This window comes from Zonotrichia leucophrys, chromosome 2 (assembly GCF_028769735.1).
Source record: "Zonotrichia leucophrys gambelii isolate GWCS_2022_RI chromosome 2, RI_Zleu_2.0, whole genome shotgun sequence".
NCBI classification, from domain to species: domain Eukaryota; kingdom Metazoa; phylum Chordata; class Aves; order Passeriformes; family Passerellidae; genus Zonotrichia; species Zonotrichia leucophrys.
The window spans coordinates 79,204,697-79,219,487 of record NC_088171.1 but is presented as its reverse complement, the minus strand read 5'-3'; the positions used below and the strand labels follow the sequence as shown (position 1 = coordinate 79,219,487).

General features: G+C 38.7%; 1 protein-coding gene across 2 annotated transcripts in view; it reads left to right on the top strand.

Annotated features, from left to right (window-relative positions):
• TRIO (trio Rho guanine nucleotide exchange factor) overlaps nt 1–13,832 on the top strand; it is a 246,352-nt gene extending 232,520 nt beyond the window's left edge. Inside the window, exons 49-57 of one of the 2 annotated variants that reach the window (XM_064705497.1) lie at nt 3,087–3,334; nt 4,136–4,274; nt 4,620–4,647; nt 5,473–5,635; nt 7,603–7,724; nt 9,282–9,360; nt 9,976–10,176; nt 10,615–10,753; nt 12,293–13,832. In XM_064705497.1, coding sequence (XP_064561567.1) covers nt 3,087–3,334; nt 4,136–4,274; nt 4,620–4,647; nt 5,473–5,635; nt 7,603–7,724; nt 9,282–9,360; nt 9,976–10,176; nt 10,615–10,753; nt 12,293–12,835 — 1,662 coding nt within the window. In that variant the 3' untranslated portion in view covers nt 12,836–13,832. Of the gene's footprint in view, nt 1–3,086; nt 3,335–4,135; nt 4,275–4,619; nt 4,648–5,472; nt 5,636–7,602; nt 7,725–9,281; nt 9,361–9,975; nt 10,177–10,614; nt 10,754–12,292 lie in introns of those variants that run through there. The other variant, XM_064705498.1, reaches the window with a different exon arrangement.
• Nucleotides 13,833–14,791: the final 959 nt, after the last annotated feature.

Genomic DNA, 14,791 nt, shown 5'->3' with positions numbered 1-14,791 from the left:
AACACACAAAGCTTTCTTGACTTCTTAGTTCTTACACTTACTTTTATAATAGCTTCAGAAGAAAAAAAATTTTGCTTTGCATGTTTTGTGATTTTATCCTGATCTTCCTTCAGCTTTTTTTTTTGATTTAGCTTTGTCTTGTGTTGATCTTCAGTCTAGCAAAATGTGATGTGATGTAATGTAATGCAAAATCTGGGGTAATTTGAGTATTTTGCATTTACTGCATAGTATGTGAATTAAGATGGTGGTACTTGCATAATACTAATTCAGGTTGCTGCATTAAAAAGTAAAAGGAGAAAGATGGGATGGCACTGAGATTTCAAAACATTTGGATTTCGATATTATCTCAGCAAAGACACCATTGCTTGTTTTTATCTCACTCTAAAATGTAATGTTGGAATGCATGCATTCTGCTTCACAGCTCTATGTTTACAGCTCTATAACTCTTTTATTTGGTAATTGAGATGGGCCATAAGTCCTCATTTATAACCTCATTTCTAGACCAATCATCAGTATTCTACACCACATTGAACAAGTTGGAGAAAATGGGTGTGAAGGTTTATTTTAATTTAACTATTTTTGTATGGATATACCCATGCACATATGGCTATGGTAGATTATTTAAGGAAAAATTACTTCTAAGAAGAAAACAGAGTAAGTTTTGCTAGTTGAGGAATATGGGAGGAACTTTTTATATTTTGTTTGTAGATCCTCCTGTAATCCCATAGTTGAGGTCAGTAACGACCAGAAGTACTTTCAGTAAGAAAACATTACTGTGCAAGAATAATTGCTTCCTTGCAAGGCAAAAGGAAAGGCTATCTCTCCGGGGTGAGAATGAATTCTGGTATAAACACATTCTCAGGAACATTTGTCACTTAGTAGTTACCAGACAGTTGTTTATTTAACAGATTTAAGTGTCCTCGTTGAACATAAGAAATATTCAGAGTTTATTATGATCCTACAAGACTTAAATGTCAGAAAGAAGTGTTATGTTATAGAAAGGTCAGTCTTGCAGTTACACAAATTCTGCTGCATCCTAAGAAACAGTATGTTCAGGAATAGTGTGTGAGGCAAGGTTTGAGGCTTAGGTTGATACTGCAACTTTCCTTCATTTTCTCTGGAATTCTTAACAGGAGAAGTCAACACAGCTGCTTTTTTGAATAGAGTTGTTTTTCATCTAGGTAAAAGAGTGTAGCAAGTTGTCATCCTAATCTAAATAATGACTGAAAATGAGATTTAATTTCTTTGGTTCAGCTGTTCTCAGTTTGCCTGAGTCATAGAAAGGACTTACTAATACAAAAGGCCATGCAGGCCATCTTCTAAATAGAGAAAGAAATTAGTTCTCCACTGGAAATACAGAATCTGAAATTAATGTAAATATCCTTTAGTAGAGTTAAAATCCACAATGAGATCTTTCTCACTGAGGTAGGATATGCTTCATCATCTAATATGGCAAAAAAGAAGCTTTGAGTCACTCATTTGAATATAACAGTCCAGCTAGAATAAAATGTACAGTCACTGGCACTCCAAGCATCAGGGTGTTAAAAATGCTATGAAATTAGTAATCTGAGACTGTTCCATTCCAAATGTCTTGGTTTCTCAGCCAGAGTCCTCAGGGAAGCACAGGCACAGAGGGATGGAGTGACTTGTTCAAGGCCTTAAGCAGATTGCAAGAGAACGCAGTGTTCAGGGCTCCCAGTGCACCAGGCTGTCAGCTGAACCCCTCTGTATCTCCTCAATATTTAAGAAATATTTGACAGTTTTGAGAAAAAAAGATAAAAAATGATGCAGTTTTAATCTTGTGTGCCAGGCTTTCCACTGGCTACTAGCACATGAGGGGTACTAATGTGGTTCTGCTCTATAAGCAGTGGGGGTACCCAGGACATGGGTACTCATTTCCTTCTTCAGCTCAGCTTCTACTGAGCCATAGCGAGCCCTCGCTGGCACTGAGTGACCCGAAACAGTCTGAAATAAGAACAGAGACAAAAGACACACACACACACACATTTCATGCCACTTCATTAATAGGCCATTCACCTTGATTTTAACTTGTTTCAAGAAAGAAATAATTACTGAGGGAGTAGGTTGTGTAATCTGATAATAGTTTTCACATTTCTATTTATTAAAGCTTGTATAAGGAATAGATGCAAATGGACAATGTAAGTCTTACTTAAAAAAAAAATAATAATTTCCAGTAGGTTTATTGTCAGGAGTAGGCTTTTTGTTCTTCAGGTAATATGATTTTGAATGTACACTTTCTCAGCCATAATTAGCTTTCCACAAATGCTTGCTGGGGAAATGAACAAAATCATGGACAGTAGTTTAAAGTGTACGATAAACAGGTAACAACACTCAGCTATCTTAGTCACTAATCAATTAGAAGCGATTCTTACAGTTTAGTGGGTCTATTTTGACCGTCAAATTAGTAATTTCTTGTTTCACTAATTTACTTCATCCTCTGCATTTAAAAGAATAAACCTGATCATACAGATGCAACCAGAGATAAATCTTGTAGTTTTGAGAGGTGCTGTCAAAACCCTGTTTTGTTCTTTTGTAGCTTGTCATGTTTTGTGTGCACAAGGGCAGAGTCTGAGATCTGACAGGTAGTGCTAGGAAGACTACGTGTATTTTTCATTGTTGGAGTTTCCAGTGATTATGAGCTAATGACTATGATTTGGAAACTGAACTTAGAAGACCGTGAAAAACTGTCTCACGTGCTTGTACTGTAGTTTTGATGCCTGATGAAGATGCAAGGTTCAGTGTCTGAGCTTGAAAGGAAGACAAGTTGCGATTTATGAATAAACTGACTCCTAGTTAACAGAAATTATATTGAGTAACTGTATTGGGAATAAATTTGTGCAGCAGCACTATATAAAGATGTTCAAATATCAGACTAATGCACAAGATAAACAGACACAGGCTACTGTAAAAGAGAAAACATTGCTCTTTTCTTTGACACAGTGAAAACCAAGTGGATTAGGTAGGTAATGTAGCAGGCCAAGAACAGCCTGTCTTCTTCATGAATTTTAAACTCGATTCTCCTTTTTTTCCCTCCTGCTCTCTCTGCTTCTGATTGGCGCTTGCAGAGTGAAAGTAGCAGCAGTAGCAATATCTCCACCATGCTGGTGACACACGATTACACGGCAGTGAAGGAGGATGAGATAAATGTCTACCAAGGAGAGGTCGTGCAGATTCTAGCCAGCAACCAACAGAACATGTTTTTGGTGTTCAGAGCCGCCACCGATCAGTGCCCCGCAGCCGAGGGCTGGATTCCCGGCTATGTCTTGGGGCATACCAGTGCAATCATCATTGACAACCCTGATGGAACCATCAAGTGAGTGCCTGGCTGTGCGTAGAAGGGGAGGAAGGAATAAAACTTCCAATTTAGAGAAAACTTTGAACGTTTAAGGCCAAAAGTTGATGTGATCGTGGAGAAATAAATGAACAACAAGCAGAACAAGTACTGGAGAGGTCTCTTAGCAACCATCAAAATAAAGCTAGTGAAAAAGATCCCAGAAGCACATATTCTTTAATAAAGAGTTGCAATAGCCTAGTCTTCTGGGAAAAGAATGCCTTATCTAAGAGCAAAAACCATTTATTTTAACTTGTTTATTTAATAGAATGAATTGCCAGTCTAGACACTTTTGTCTAGGAAAACAGGGAATGTTTGTTCAAATAAAACAAGATTTCAGAGTTCCTAGATATCTGCTTTAAGCCACAAGCCTATTGAAAATTACTGTATGCTAGGAACAACTCTTTCATCTCTGCAATGAAAGAAATTGTATCAAAGTTCAGTTTGAATTTTGTGTAAAGCTTTTGTAAGGCTGCATTTGGTATGGGCTTCATACTGTTAGTTGTTCAATTAGATTGACAGTTTGCATTTTCCTATAGAAAGTTTACCATTTGAGCAATGATTTCAAGGAATACTGAACTTCAGACTACATTACTAGCTTGTTCACAGTTTTAGCCAAGGGTGGCATCCCTTATGGAATACTTAATGTATTTCATTTTCCTATACTTTAATTCATAGAAATAACATTTTGACATACTTTCCTAATGCCATGTGAAACTAGATAGTATAGGGCATAACAGGGACTTGAAAAGAATTGATCAGAGTTTCATGTTCTGTGTTCAGGAAGTCAACGTCTTGGCACACAGCACTCCGATTAAGGAAGAAATCTGAGAAAAAAGATAAAGACGGCAAAAGGGAAGGCAAGCTAGAAAATGGTTATCGCAAATCCCGAGAAGGACTTGCCAACAAGGTTTCTGTAAAAGTAAGTCTTCAAAGGTGTCGCTTCCAAAAGAAGTTGGGTTGGGATTTCTTTAAAAGTAGCTTCTGTCAGAACTTCACAGGAAGGAATCAAAGGCATCAGTGGCTTCAGTGGACAGTTTCTGCCAAATCTGAAAACAGGAAGTTAAAACCTTCAAACCTGAAAACATCATACAAAAAAAAAGATACCCCAAAAAGAATAAAGTTGTGCAGAAATGGTAGTATTCAAATGTTTCTTGGATATTGTAGGTACAGCTACCTTTGGTCCATCTCTGTGCTTGGTTTTCTACCATTCTTTAAGTTATTATAAGATTATCAGGACACTAATTCTTTAATTTCTCCTTTCCAGCTTCTCAACCCCAATTACATTTATGATGGTAAGTTGCTTTAATTTTTAAAAGTTTCAGTCAATAAATTTTATTAAAACATTATTTGCTTGATATGAATTATGTCAGGAACTGAGTACTTTCTACAAAAATATATGTGGGCTCTTTTTAGATAAGATAGAATGAAATACATTATATTTGTTTTTTAAGATGCAAGAAACACTTTTTTGTTCACAAGTTCAAAACGACATAAAACTCAAAGACCATATGATATGTTCCATATGGAAGTGGGACCTTGCTGAATTTGCAAAGTAACAAATTTTGGAGTTGGAGCTCTGCTCTATTTTCAGTCTTGCATCCTAGGGAACATTCAGGACCTCTTCAGTGCAGAGGCAGATCAGGACAGAGATTGTTGCCCACTGGGGTCAGAGCCAAACTGGGGTTTTAGTTTAATAGACAGAAACAAAGTCTTTGAGTTTCACCTGTGGAAAAGGGAAAGCACTAAAGTGCTTCAGTGTATGTTTTTTGCAAACTTGGCTGGATATAAAGATAGCCTAGCTGAGCACATCCTTAAACACTTTTCAGTGTAGATGACTTTCCTCACTTACCATAAACTGGCTGTTTGGTTCACCATGGTAAGCTTCAGAGTTATCTGTGGCACAGCAGTAGTGTTGTGTCCAAGTTCATGTAGAGAAAAATTAACTGGCTCTGTAGAGCCCCAGCAAAGGGCCTAACCCTGGATGTGCTCCAAGGGCAGGGGATATGTACACCTTGGGAATCTAAAGTACTGCCTCATCTAATAGAAAACAGTGCAAGGAATAGAAATTAAATGTATTTGCTTCAGCTTACCTAATGCCATTAATTCTCTTTTTCCAGTTCCCCCCGAGTTTATAGTTCCATTGAGTGAGGTAACATGTGAGACAGGAGAGACCATCGTGCTTAGGTGTAAAGTCTGTGGTCGCCCCAAGGCTTCAGTTACTTGGAAAGGTCCTGATCATAATACACTGAGCAATGACGGCCATCACAGCATTTCCTACAGGTAATTTGTGCCATGGTCAACAGGAACTGCTCAAACTGTGACATTTTTAATTTGCACCTCTGGTGTGGGACAGTGTTTGGCTTTGAGGCATGAGGATAGCGTTGCTCTTAGGCAGAAATATATCATCACTGAGATTTTCCAGAAATGTTGTGTAACTTCTGCATATGGCCAGGGTAATAAAATGTTATAATCAGTTGATTTTTAAAAACAAAATAAAATTAATCTGCTCTTTTTCATTTGCTATTGCAGAAACCATTGTGGTCTGTCACACTGACCTGGTCATTGAAACAGACCCATGTGTTGTGACATGCCAGTACTGTGACAGACCCTGCCAGGCCCTTATTTCCATTAGTGACTTTCAGATCACACTACTGTGTTTTGCAAAGAAGCCTATGCTTCCTATTGATGTGACATCACTCTTCATTGCTGAAGCATGGACATTAACACTTTTCTCTGGTTTTAGCTTTGCTATGTTAGAACATAACAGAATAGCTGGTAAATCAAACACCAGGATAAATTTTTCAGGAGAACTTGTTATTTTGGAATAGGAAGCTGCAGATTAAAAAAGAATTATTTTTTTCCGAAAAAGTATCTTTTACATACAGAAAAATGTAGTTTAATGAGTAACTTCAGTGTGAAGGAATGGCATAATTATGAATTATACTCTTAATTCAGAATGAAGGGCTCTTTTGGGAGAAGTTGATGGCATGTTATACTGTTCTTTACTTCCTGCTGCTCCTGCTTTTTCTTTTCATTGGGTTTTTTGTTTGTTTTTAATGGGAAGACAAAGGCAATGTGGCAGCTTTACTACTACTACCAGAGCTGTTTTGAGATGTGTAAGAGTTAAATTTGCTAGATTTAATTCGCTGTTGCTCATTACAGAATTATATCCAGTGAATAATCTTGGCTGTGACTGACAGATTTCTAGAAATAATCCTGAAATGTTCTTTGAGTTGGAGAAGGGTGTCATCTTCCTGTGTTCCTAAAATTTACCTCTTTTTTTCCCCTGAAATTGTGTGGTGAAGACCATTGCAAATAGGTTTTGGATCAGTCAGTAAAATGACTTGTAGCAGCTGAGGTGAACTCAAAGGAAAGTCTGATAAAAGATCTTGAAAATTATGCATTATTGTGAGAAAACAATACAGTGTTAGTATTGGTTTGAGCTAGAGGTGCAAAGTGTAGGGAGGACTTGCCAAGTATTCATATTTTTAAGAGACTTGCAAATTAAGCTATCTGTTGTTCATGTCCATGGCAGATAGTCAATTTACTGCAGAGGAAAATTTAAGCAGACTTTTACAGACAAAGCATCAAACAAAAAAGGGGTGGTTGACCAGTGAGAAAGATTAAGGAAGAGCCTGCAGAGTCTTTCTGCTCTGGTATTACCTAGCTTAATGCTGTCGCTGCCCTGGAGCAGAGAGTAAACTTAAGTCCTTTCTAGTTTCCTTCCATCCTTATTCTCCCAGATTCTGAGATCTCCAGAGTTGGGGTGAAGTGTGCCTTTTAGGTTGAAGGGCAAGCCGGCTCTTACAAGGGCTGAATGCTCTGAAAGCACAAATGACAGATCAGCTGACACCTCCTGGGAGTCACGGATGGAAACGAAGCTTTCAGAAAGAACAGGGATGGATATTTGTCTCAATATGGCTTCTGAAAACTTGAAGTAGGTAAAGGAAGCAGGAAGAAACGGGAAGCACTTGATTTTTCCAACAGTAGAGCCTGAGACATGGTGAGACAGGTGTCAGTCGGGATGTTTTTCTAGTGATCTGTAGGACTTCCCAAGATACTGGATAACCACAAAGTGCTCAGGTTCTGGTGGACGCTTCTGATATGGGTTTTACTGTGTTCATCCAGGGAGGGATAAGAGCTGGAGAATAAGAAGTATAAAGAATATCAGCCTAACTTTGTCTGATTTTCACAGCTTAAGGTCTGTGCAGTTACTGCAAGGTTAACAGCTGCCATTGTGTTTGCAGTGACCTGGGAGAGGCGTCGCTGAAAATCGTAGGCGTCACTGCGGAAGACGATGGTATCTACACGTGCATAGCTGCAAACGACATGGGTTCGGTTTCTTCCTCCGCCAGTCTACGAGTTTTAGGTAGGCCTGGCTCTGCCTTCTTCTAAAGCCTAGGTACAGCCAAAGTGTCTGGTACCCATAGAACAGTAACAAGAAAAGCTCAGCTCCTGGGCACGCCTTTGTTAAAGGAGCATTGATAACGAGCCTTTTTACCTGTCATGTAGCGCCTCTTTCAGGGGGAATAGCTGCAGTTTTAGGCTGTAACAGACTAGAGGTTCATGTACACATTCCACAGTACTGTCAACATGCATTCACTTTGCCAGTACTAGTTCAAACACACTTGATAAATTCAAAATCATATTTATCATCAGCATTCTTAGTTTAGTCTCAGTGAATGCTACGATGCTAACATAATTTCTTAAGTGTACAGATAAGAAAAGAGTAGCATTACTTTGTAATTTATTTTTCTCCTCTGTTTGAAGTGTAAACAATTTTTAGAACATACAACTAGTTCTTGTCTTTGCATCACTGATGCACAGTTGAACTATTTCAGTACCTGAAGCAAGGTGACCTGAATGTTTGTGAGGAATAAAAAGGAAACATGCAAAGATTAAAAAATGCCTGTGTTTTGGGGGCAGACAGCGAAGGGCAAAAAAGATTTTTACTTGATGTGTTTGATGACATAGGGATAAATTTTGGAGGGTGTTCATACATTCACTTATTCTTGTCCTAAGCATTCATAGTTCTCCATTTTAGAAACAGGGAAAATACAGACAGCAGGATCAAAAATTTTCTTACAAGATAGCTCATAACAATTGATGCCATCTGAGTCCTTTAGTCCATTGTGAGGCCCATATATTTTTCCACTGGTGAGAATTAGTTAATAATTTTAGCAGAATGGCTCTGTCTCAAACTGACTTACATAAAAAACCCCAAGACATGAAGTTTCTCAGCTGATACAGGGATTTGTCCCAAACCTCTTCAAAATACAGTCCTTCTTCCCTTTTTTTCAAAGACCTTTGCTGCTTTCTTGGAATTTTAAACCCTCCAAATCTTATCTGAAATTTTTGGGTGCTTCTGTTCAGTGGTGCCACTTTGAGCACTGCCTGTGGGTAGCCACAGTAAGTGCCTTACTGACAACATATTGAGGTGATGATTATTTCGGGCACTTCTTGCTCACTGACCCAAGACAGACAGCAGCTAAGCCCTTTGATCAGTGTGTTGCAATATATGAAAGAAGCTGGAAGGGAAATTTTGGTCTTTATACTAGCATTTCCTGAAAAATAAGAATTGTTCTCTAAGGTAGCTGCTACACAGCCTGGCCACTTGTTTTTACAGTGACAGGTGTATTATGGATTATGAGGTATAATGTAAGATGTCTTTTCACTGTTTCCCTCAGCTTGCTAAGGTTACTCATTCCTGTACAGACAGTTCCCACTGTAACCTGAATTGTTTCCACTATAGATTGGTTCTACTGCATTGGCTGGGCTGCCCTGGTGTATAATCCTGTTTGTCCTGCTGCCACCCTGTGTGTCATACGGGGATTAATAAAATGGGGTGATTCCCCTCATAGCCAAGGGATCTGAGTGTATTAAATCTTGGACATCCTGTCCTTCTCTTTTTTGTTTGTTTGTTTAGGTCCTGGAAGTGATGGGATCATGGTAATCTGGAAAGACAACTTTGATTCCCACTATAATGAAGTGGCTGAGCTTGGCAGGTGCGTTCTGTATGCTGATCTTCAAAGCTGTCTGTGTCAAAATACTGACTTCTCTTTCAAAAATTAAACTCTCCTTGATAAATACTTAATGTACGAGCCTAAAAGGCCAGAATTGTGTTGGGTTTAGTAGAAGTGAGGAAGCAAGACTTTTACCAGCACTAGATGGCACTACAGAAACAGAATGCAAATAGGCTGAAGTGGTATTGTAGATGAAGAGATTTATTTTTTTTAAGCATCCCTTATAGTGACTGACACTGCTTCTGTAGTGAAGTTCTCCTCAACCTCCATATTTAGGGAATAAAAACTAAAGACAGGAGTCTGAAAAGGGGCAAAATAACTCATGTAGAGTATACAGTTTGCCAACTTTATAATGACCTTTGAAAGCTGGTTATTACTCTGACAGGTTGTCTGCAAGTGTGATATGACAGATATCTGTCAAGTTTCTACAGTCACAATTTGTATTAGATGCATGCACTGAAAATTCTCATGCCCAGAACCTTCTCTGTAAGGGTAACTTATTAGAGATTAAAATTAGATCTCTTGGAGTATATCTTTCAAGTAAATGTCCTTATTGCATCTCTTGGTTAAATCTTTCCTTTCATTGTTGTGTTCCAGGGGCAGATTTTCTGTCGTTAAGAAGTGTGACCAGAAGGGAACCAAGCGAGCAGTAGCCACTAAGTTTGTGAATAAGAAGTTGATGAAGCGAGACCAGGTTACCCATGAACTTGGAGTCATGCAGAATCTCCAGCATCCCCAGCTCATTGGCCTTCTCGATACCTTTGAGACCTCCACCAACTACATACTAGTGTTAGAAATGTGTGTGCACTCTAAATTATCTGTCAAATGCAACTTTACAGCTGACTTTCTGGGACATTTATGGTGGTTAATGAATAAGGTGCTCTAAAATTTTGTAGCAGTTTGAAAGTACCTAAGTAAAATACTGCAGTTGTCTAATGCTGTTACTAAAATGTTGAGTTTAATACTCAGAAGGGAGCAAATAGAGATAGTAAATATACATGTGGACGATTATCTTAGTCTGAAGGTTCAACAGTATTTTTGTATCAAATGGCCACAAAAGTGAATTAGGAATGTTGTGATCTGGTAGCTAGATATGATATCTCCTCTTCATATCCCAGTCCTTTGTGTTGTAAGCTCTGCAGGCTACAGTTACTGCTGTAGTCTGTAGCCTCTTGAGGTTTTTTTCAGTTCTGAAGCATGGATTAATCCAAAACACAACCCTTGTAATTCCAACAGGGCTGACCAGGGTCGCCTTCTGGACTATGTCGTGCGATGGGGAAACCTCACAGAAGGGAAGATCAGACTCTACCTGGGAGAGATTCTGGAAGCTGTGCAGTATCTTCATAACTGCAGAATAGCACATTTGGACCTAAAGGTGAGGTGCTAATGGGATTCTGGGCAGTGTGCATCGTTCTGGGTATAACAATCTCCCTCTTCTAGAAAACTTGCATCTGGGAAGAGAGAACTGTGAAATGTTTTGAGAGTCATAAAGGACTCCCAATGGCTTGGGGCTCCATTCCTAAATGCTTTAGGTCACTCAGGCAGCAAAGCAGAAACTCTCAATTCCCTAATCTTTCTCCTTATAGCTCGCTTGCCTGTTGTGGCCCTTTGTGCTGGAAACAATTGCTAACAGGAAATTTTGCTTGGTTATTTATTTATTCATGTATTTATTTAATTTCTGATAAACTTGCACCAGAAATCCATTTCTTTCTCAAGAAGCATTGAGTTTATTGTGAAAGAGACTGCTTTTCTTCTTTTGCTGCAAAAATATTTCTCATCTTTGCATTTTGAGGGCTGTAATACCTAAATGAATGGTGCTTCTTTGGGCCTTTGTTCTTCCCTTTGTGTGTTACTTGAGCCACAAGGGTTTAATGCATTGTAAAAAAAAATTAAACTATGTTTAATGCATAGTTAAAAAAAACTATGTGAGAAGGTCTCAACATAAATATTAATTAAAATCTTACTCCTTACACTTTCTTTTCACCTGTATATGAATAATAATTTTAGTATTGACAAGTCATCTTTGTAGGCAGGGTCTGTTTAGCCAGATGAGGTCATGGTGAGAAAAAGCAAAAAGCCTGAGTCTCTTCCCTCCATGTACTTTGTTTCCAAGCAGAACCAGTTTGGGTCTTCATACCATTAAATTTTTTCTAGTGTGCTATAGAGAGTTCACCAGTACTTTTTCTGGTCTCACATACAGATGAACTAATTAAAAACTAGTTGTAGGTAAGTTGCTCTTACTTTGCAGAGATTACAGCAGCAGTAGCTTTAGAAATAAAACTGTAGAAACAAGTCCACTTTCAGCTCACCAGTAATGGGGCAGTTCTCTTGAAGCCATATGCATCCAACAGGATCTCTGCTGCCATAGTCCCTTAACAGGGTTGTTGCATTACATGAAAGAGTTTCCAAATAAAGCTGGATTCTGTTGAAAGCATCATGCAAATATTTACAGTCTTCCAGTCTTTAAATGCAAGGGTTTTGTTGTCTCCGATGTAAAACAAATGGAACAGTTGCTTTATTCACCCTCTATTCATAATTGTTGTTCCTTAAGCTTAAGTTTTGAAACACAGTTCCTGTGAAGCTTTGCAAAGCTGCTGTCATGAATAACTGAAGTATTAACTGGCAGAGCTATATTTCCTGCAAAAAATGTAGTGCCAGCAGCTACAGCAGCTAAAGCAGATGCATTGCATGTTGCAATAGGCAAGAACCCACCTGCTGGTTGGTCAGGGGAAGCCTTGTTAAGACTGCCTCAGGGTTTTGCAGAGCTGGCCTTCTGCAGTGATCCTTACAGAGTGCAGCCATCTATGTTCTAGGGCTGACCACACCTGCTGGGAAGCAGTTAAGTTGGAGCATTAAATGTGTGTTAGACTGACTTGAAAAAAGATATTTTAACTTTTGCTTTTATGTTTTCTAGCCTGAAAATATTTTGGTGGACCAGAGTTCCACTAAGCCAACAATAAAACTGGCTGACTTTGGAGATGCAGTCCAGCTCAATACCACGTATTATATCCACCAGTTACTTGGAAACCCAGAGTTTGCAGCTCCTGAAATTATTCTTGGAAATCCTGTTTCACTCACTTCAGATGTTTGGAGCATTGGAGTGCTCACTTATGTCCTTCTTAGTGGCGTCTCTCCTTTCCTGGATGAAAGCGTAGAGGAAACTTGCCTGAATATTTGCCGCTTAGACTTTAGTTTCCCAGATGACTACTTCAAAGGAGTTAGCCAGAAGGCCAAAGATTTTGTATGCTTCCTACTTCAGGATGACCCAGCTAAGCGTCCCTCGGCTGCACTGGCCCTCCAGGAGCAATGGCTGCAGCTGGGGAATGGCAAAAGTGCTGAGAGCATTGATATATCCAGACTGACTTCGTTCATTGAGCGGCGAAAACACCAGAATGATGTTCGACCCATCCGTAGCATTAAAAACTTCTTACAGAGCAGGCTCTTGCCAAGAGTTTGACCTTGCTTGAAGTTCTCTCTCATTCTCTTTCACCTGCCAATCAATCAGACTGGAGATGGACTCCTCCTGCCAATCAATCAGACTGGAGATAGACTCCTCCTGCCAATCAGCTGTTGACTTGAATTTTGAGGAAAGCAAACCCCAAGCCAACCAGCTGCTAGTGAATGTTCGTGTGCAAATGCATTCCACAGGGACCCGCGCGGGCCGGCGCGGGGGACTGGAGATGCAGACTTCACGGGGGTGGAGGACAATAGCACTGTACTCTGCAAAAAGCAGTCACAAGCGATACAGCAACAGTATTTTATTCAGGTTTCTGCAAAAAAAAAATAGTTTTTTTAATAAACAAGAGTTGAATTTTGCAAGTGAACTTAGCTACCGTTTTCAAGATTTATTCAAGGAAGAAATGCCTATGTTTAAAGCACTGGTGTTAAACAAAAATCAGATCATGCCTGGAGAAGACTCACCAAAATGGCTGCCCATTGGTACGGCCTCCATTTATAACATCTGGTTTTCACTTGGTCCTAGAGCTTTCCAGTTGCCTCGCCTGTATGTATCTCACGTAGCAGTGCACTGAGATCAGACTCTGCTTTTAAGTGCATCCAACCTCAAAAGATTTTGCATACAAATAGAATGAATCGTTTTGCTCTGATAAAATGTAGGCCTTACTTGTATATAGACTGTTACCTGCCTTCGGTCTGTAATTTTTTTCCCTCTCCTCTCATCCTTTTTTCCCCCCTCCTTCCTAAATGGTGGTATACCACTGTGCGGGTCTTCAGTTTGGGGCAGTGGTCACTGTCCCCCCAGAAAAGAACTTTGGGTTGGTGCCCAGCTTGCTGACCCAATTGTCAAGCAGTATACAGCAGGATGAAATACTGTAAATGCACTCATTTGGGATTTTGTTTTCTTTCATATCATGTGCAATGTTGTGGCTTTAACATTTTATGCAACTATTTATGAGGACCTCTGTTGTAACTGTAATAAATATATAGAAAAAGCACATACTTAGTACGGCGAGCTTTATGGTTTTGTTTGTGTGATTGGGGGTTCTGGGTGGGCATGGGCGGGTGTGTTGTACCACACTGTCATTATTAGTTTAAGATGAGGATTAGCATGGAATTTAGTCAAGACTAGTCAGTTTTAAGGATTGTTAAAAAGAAAAAAAATTGAGAGAGAGAGAAATTAGTATCCCAAATGTCAAACTGGTTAAGAAGTAGAGTGACACTTTTTAAAATTATTATTATTATTATATTTAAAATGCCAAAGTTTGACTTTCCCCAAATCAGTCTCAACACTTCACTACTTTTTAGAATTTTCAAATCTGTTTTTTTACTTCTTTCTGTGAAATGAACAAGTTAATCTTGTGGTCTTTGGTGAAGAATACATTCGGCAAGTAGCAGTCAGATGAGGAGAATTGGACATGTAATGTAATTGTCTTAGTAACTGTTTTTAAGGTTGAAGTAATATTAGTGTGAGATATTTAAAAAGACAGAGATGGTTTTCTGTGCATTGCTGAGTTCATGTGGGTGTGTTGTCATCTATGTTTGTGTGAAATGCCATGTTTAAGGAAACCAAGCTGACATCCCACAAGAGTTAGATATATGGGTGTTAAGCCATAACCTAGCTTGGGTTAGTTTTGAGGTTTTGAGCTTTGTGGCTTCCACTGTATCCTATTTATTCTTTTTTTTTTCTTTTTTTTTTCCTTTTTGTTTTGGTTCTCTGGGTTTTTTTGTAAAGTTGTACAGAAACTTTTTAAAAGAAAACAACTGACTTCGAAACTGGATGTGTATTCGTACCAACCTCATATCATTGTTTGTGTATTATTTTCCTTTATTGTTTTAGTTAAATTTTTTGCTTTATTTTGCATGTATATTTCTTTGTACAGTGATGTTACATGTTTACACAGTATGACATGATGTAAATATTTTATTTTGCCATCAGTTATTTTGAAAAAATTAA